The following is a 6,000-nucleotide window of genomic DNA, read 5'->3' on the forward strand; positions in this document are numbered from 1 at the left end:
AGTAATATATTAGTGCCCCGCTTCTTGTTTTCACCTGTGTGTGAACAAACATGGCTTCGGCCGCGGCTGAGAGTGACAACGACGTTTTCGTTCCGAAGAGGAACGCAGGGTTTCCTTAGCGCGTGGCGCTAACAACTTAGCGACATGACATGTCTCGGAGAAAGCGTAAAAACACGTTGGACGCTTCTTCTGAAGCAGGAAAATAACACCACTTCTTAAGCAGAGCATGACATTGCCTCGGCTCGTCCACCCTCTGCCGAGCCGGACTGAGCTCGGTCACTGGGTCGTTGGAGCTGCCCCATGACTGCCTGATGGAAAACCAGCGGGTTTCATCAGACTCGTAGTTTCTTGTTTTTGCTGGGGACCCCCTGTATTTTACCGCTCCCTCCTGCAGTCTTCCCCTATTAAAATTTAAAATGATTCTGTAAACTCCGTGTATCAATAGAAACAATCTCTGCCTCTGCCAGCTGCAGTAAATGTCGTTTCCAAATAATAAGAGGAGCATTCATCTGTGTATCTCCTTTTATCCGCATTAGTGATATTTTCAGCACCAGAACAGTGAAGCAAAGAAAGATTCCTGAGTTTGTTAGTAATTTTATTTATTAGGTGCATCTAACCTGTTCTATTTTTCTCTGAAATGAGATCAAATCAGTGCTTCTATGGGTTGTCTCCAATCTGCACTGGAAATTTTTACTTTATTTAGAGACTTGTTGCAGAAAATATTCAGAATGCTCAGTTTTTTGCTACCACAAGCGATCTCTGGTCCAGCCGCACATCAGAGCCGTATTTGAGCTTAACTATCCACTACATGAGCAACTGGGAGCTACATAGTATTTTGAACAAGTTAATGTTTGCACAATACGTTTGCAATTGACATGTTTGCTCTTTAAATATGTTTACGATTTTCATTTATGTTAAGTTACTTGAAAAACGAGAAAAACAGATTTTTGTAATTGTTTCTCTCAGGGCTTTTATCATCTCTGGTGTGAGTTTAAAATATAAGTGTGTTAGCACTGTGCTGATTATCCCTAATATGAATAAATGTTTATTTATTCAATGTTTCTCTTCTTTAATACGCAATTGAAGTTATGCTATTCATGGGTTAAAAAATCGTGATAAAATCGAAATCGTGATAAAATATTGGAAAAATCGTGATATTCTATTTTTGCCATATCGCCGCCCAGCCCTACTCCGACGCGCGGTTCCATCCATCTGTCGTGGCCCGAGACATCTCTGGACTGAAGAGTCGGTACTACGGTTTCTACAGCCCTCGGTGCCAGAGGTCATCCAACCTCTCTGACCTTCGGATCCACAAATAGGGTCTCTGAGAACGTGTGAAGTAGACACACAGATAACGTCTGATGCCTTTTGATAATAACCAACTTCTTAGCTTAAAGCAAACCAAATTCTTTTACATCCAGAACTCAGCTCCCTAGATACGGAAGTTCTGATAACATTGCATTCACACATAGGCACCGTACACTACACCTGCTCCTTCTAGCTCCATCCACTCACAGTAAATGTTAGTTAACCTGTCATGTTTGAATTGTTTTAAAAATAAATTCTTTTATAAGCCTGACTCTTTTTTGAATCAAAACAAAGTGTTCTACAATCCCTGAATAAACAAAGAATCCTAGAATCTTCTGATTAAACACAGTAAAGACCAAACAGGTTGATATTCTATATTTATATTGAGTATCACAGCTTATTGGCCATAAGTAGAGGTAACATATTTTGAGCTCTTAAAGCACTCAATTTACCAAACCCTACACCGGTAAAGGAAATGAATCGTTCCATCCAGGTATCTTGTCGGATCTGCTTTAGTCCTCTAAGGCCATTTAATTTGGTTCTGTTCATTTTATTGTTGTTATCTGAACCGGGGGTTCGGGTGGAAGATCCAAGAGGCGATGAGCCATCCCGAACCACGTTGGCGCGTCGCTGTCCGTGGTCCTGAATGAGACTGAGCCCTTGAGAACCGGTGAGGAGAAGGGGTGAGGTTAGAGGTGTATGCTGCTTAGTCAGGGTGTGTGCGTGTGTGCGCGCACTTGGATCGTGCTTGCTGACTATACCCTGGTGGAGGGTGTGGTTGCTGAGAATAATCTGATCTGATCTCTGGTTTTGCACCACCTCCTGCTGCATCCTGAGCTATCTGGAGCATGAAGAACAGTCAAAAATCCTGATTTTTGAAACAAGCTGTGATCTCTGGCAAGCTGCGGTCTTTTGGTCTCTTAGCTGATAGCCTGCAGCTAGGACGCTGAGACGAGCACGGTAGCATGCCTGGCTGAGATTAGAACCTGTCCAAGTTCCTGAAAGTTCACACGAGAGTGTGCAGGTCTTGTCCCAGAGCGGGAGACCAGCGTCTGTAACAGTCCTTAAAATTGCAATTTAACAGAGATCCATGGAATAAGTATCTAATATATAATCTTCTATCATAGGATTATTTGTGGCTTGAGATATTTCATTAAAACATGTCATTTTGACGTGCACGTGCGTGATGCACATCTCATATGAGCTTTGAAATTAATTAGGCCCATCCAGATTTTTCTAGGCCCACACATTTGCTACGTTCTGGCTCCACCACTGGGTGGGAACCTCCAATTTTTGGCTTCAACTTGCCCCCTGGCGGAGCAATGGGTGGGCTATGTTCATATTTTTAAGTGTCGAGTGGCCACCTGGTTCCCACAATTCAATTTATTTCAAGTTCATTCATATAGCACCAAATCACGACAAGTTGGTTGCCTGTGGAGCTCTCTGAGGGAGACTACAGAAACACATCAACTGTTTGAGTTGATGTTGCCTCACTTTGGAGTTGCTCAACCATGTTTCTCTCACTAAAAAGCACCCGAAAACGCCTGTTAGCTTAGGGTTAGCATGTAGCTAACCAACTACGGCGGAGGATGAACTGGCGTAAATGGCCAAGGAGCCCAGCTACGATCACAGCAGTCTGTTAGCTAGTAGCTACATTGGTTCATTTGCTTCAACCTCAGCTCCACCGCTTTTCTCATTCGAGACACTTGACATGACCTGAACGGCAGTGGTGGGAACCGCCTTTTTTGGCTTCAACTTGGCACATGGCGGAGCAATGGGCAGGCTATGTGATGAGACACGCAACATGACCAAAACGGCAGTGGTGGGAACCGCCTTTTTTGACTCAAAAATTAATAAATGGGTAATTGGGCAGTCTATCGTCCAGTATCTATGTCTATGGTTTTAGATTACGAACCCAGCTGATTTGTTTCATTCAATGGTGAATAGCTCATGTGGAAACTAATGACGGCTGAGGAGACACATCAGCAGTTACTCCCAAATTCCACTACCTCCGCTCCGCTCCGGTCCGCCCCCGCCTTCCGCAGCCGCTCGCTTCCAAACTCAATTTTTACTGGTACCCGCTCTAGACCGGCTCCGCTCTGGTGCGGAGACCTGAGGTGGGCAAACAAGCATGCGCAGGATTTTTGAGATCTTGCGATACAGTCCGAGCAATAAACGCGGAAGTTAGATCCAAACACCCGTTGTGTGGGAGAAGCATCGGCATGAACTGATTAATCTGCCCATCATGTGTGTTGAGAGATCAGCAGTGTTTGGATCAACAAAGGGTGACTACTTTGATAGTGGAAACTGTATTCATGGCTTACTTTTGTGCATTTAAACTTCAGCCGCCATTGATAGTTGTTAAAAGTTGTTAAACCTGTGCATATGAAACAAAAAACGCATTCTGTTTATCGATTTATTGTGAAAAACGGAAGTTGTGCCCGCTCCTTTTCCTGTTGGACGGTTGTGATTTCTGTCCATTTACTGCGGAGGTGCTCTGGCGTCCGGCGAAAATAGGATCGATTCTATTTTTGCCAGACGCCAGAACAGAGGGCGGTGCACGGCGCCGCACTGCCGCAGTAGTGGAATTGCTCTGATTGACTACAACGGGACCGATTTTGCTCTGGCGTTCGTGTCAGAGCGGAGCGGAGGTAGTGGAATTTGGGGGTTAGATTTATGTTTTAAAAAGACACACAAGGAGAGGAGTTTTACTTTTGTTTTTACTAAAGGGACACTAGTGGGTGCTAAAAGCAAGCCAACACGGCTTAGTAGCCCTTTAACCGGTTTGTTTACACTGTCTGCACTGTATGTACTTTCAAGATATGTTCGGCTCTCCTTTTACCATTTGAGGGGGAATGGTGGTGCTGTTGATGAAGGAAGGCAGCAGCAACCTGACCAATCACAGGCTCACCGTCTCCGTCGCTTTCAACGAATAGTTAGAAAAGTGGGCTCTACTCTGTCCGTCACTGCGAGCCAGCTGGAGAGCCCTTGCAACAATGCATAATGATGTTGCATGTCTGTGCTGATGCAGACAGAGAAGCATAAGTTAGGCTTTAGGGCATTCCTCCTAATCACATTCAAAATGAGTGGGAAAGCCAAGTGATATAAAATAATGATGACGTGAGTTAATATTGCATGAATAGACGTGTGTGTTGGTGGAGCAGCTACAGCAGAAACAGAGCAGAATAAAAGAGATGATAGAGTCAGTCAAAATGGGCACAACTGCAAATATCCATCAGTTAGAATTAGTCAGTTTGTGTGTGTGTGCACATGTGTTTATTTGTTTGTGTGTGTGTGTGTGTGTGTGTGTGTGTGTGTGTGTGTGTGTGTGTGTGTGCATGTGTTTACGTGTGCGTGTGTGTTTACATGTGCGCTTGTGTGTGTGTGCGTGATTACATGTGCACTTTTGTGTGTGTGTGTGTGTGTGTGTGTGTGTGTGTGCATGCGTATGTGTGTGTGTGTGTGTGTGTTTACATGTGCGCTTGTGTGTGTGTTTACATGTGTGTAGGTGTGTGTGTGTGATTACATGTGCACTTGTGTGTGTGTGTGTGTGTGTGTGTGTGTGTGTGTGTGTGTGTGTGCATGCGTATGTGTGTGTGTGTGTGTTTACATGTGCGCTTGTGTGTGTGTTTACATGTGTGTAGGTGTGTGTGTGTGTGTGCGTGTGTGTGTGTGTGCCTGTGTTTACGTGTGCATGTGTGTGTGTGTGTGTGGGTGTTTACATGTGTGTAGGTGAGTGTGTGTGTGTGTTTACATGTGCGCTTGTGTGTGTGTGTGTGTGTGTGTGTGTGTGTGTGTGCGTGCGTGCGTGCGTGCGTGTGTGTGTGTGTGTGTCCTACAGGTCCAGTGACCTACTGAGGATTCATGAGAACACAAAGGATGACAGAAGCACCAACCACGCCTAACAGTGCAGGTGTTTCCTCCTCCAGCTGCTTCAGCTCCTTTGTTCATTTCCCCTCTGTTTCCGTCTCCACCCAGAGGGACAGATTCTGCTCTGTTCTGGAGGATGGCTCGGGCCCCAGACGGTGTCATGGTGATGTGATTACTACATGATGCTGCTGGATAATGGTGCTTCCGTCAGAACCGAACCCAGAACAAGGAGTAACGCACCAAAGCCACAACCCCGAGACTACCGCACCGAAGCGGCCGCGATAATGATAGACAGCGCTCACCTCCAGGATTAAGCACAATGTCACGGCTAGTCCGACCGGTGGGGTCCCCATGGCTACGCCGGTATGAGAGCAGAAAGCCAAGTTCCGCTGCTGCTGCTGGAGGAGAGGAGAACGAGGAGGAGGTGGAGCTGCTCCTTTACTTCGGTTTCATCCTCCCAATACCGGAGACCACCCAGATCCACCAGCAGCGCATCGGACTCTTCGTGTCTAATAGCCGAGGAAAGCAAGAGGAGGGCGGGCCAGATAGAGAGGGAGAACCCGGTGGTGATGCTGCGTTATGCCCCTCCCCACTCCCATGACGCGCGCGCAAAGTGGTTGTGATGACCAATTTCTCCTAAAGCCAATAAAAAAAAAACAATACAGACTCAAATGACTAGAAAGTGAATGATAATTAGTCGTTCAGAGACTGTCCTCCTGAGGCTTGAGCTCATTTCTGGGTTGTTTATATCTCTTCAGCGTGCGTGGAATAGTAAAACATGTTCAATGATTATTTCTATCGGTCACTGTGAGTTTTTCATGC

The 6,000-nt window shown here is 45.7% G+C and overlaps 1 protein-coding gene across 1 annotated transcript in view; it reads right to left on the bottom strand.

Moving 5' to 3' along the window:
- vopp1b (VOPP1 WW domain binding protein b) overlaps window positions 1-5,769 on the bottom strand; it is a 29,754-nt gene extending 23,985 nt beyond the window's left edge. Inside the window, exon 1 of the mRNA XM_015955063.3 lies at window positions 5,481-5,769. Coding sequence (XP_015810549.1) covers window positions 5,481-5,531 — 51 coding nt within the window. The 5' untranslated portion in view covers window positions 5,532-5,769. The remainder of the gene's footprint in view (window positions 1-5,480) is intronic.
- Between the last annotated feature and the right edge of the window lie 231 nt (window positions 5,770-6,000).

This window comes from Nothobranchius furzeri, chromosome 7 (genome assembly GCF_043380555.1).
Source record: "Nothobranchius furzeri strain GRZ-AD chromosome 7, NfurGRZ-RIMD1, whole genome shotgun sequence".
NCBI classification, from domain to species: Eukaryota; Metazoa; Chordata; class Actinopteri; order Cyprinodontiformes; family Nothobranchiidae; genus Nothobranchius; species Nothobranchius furzeri.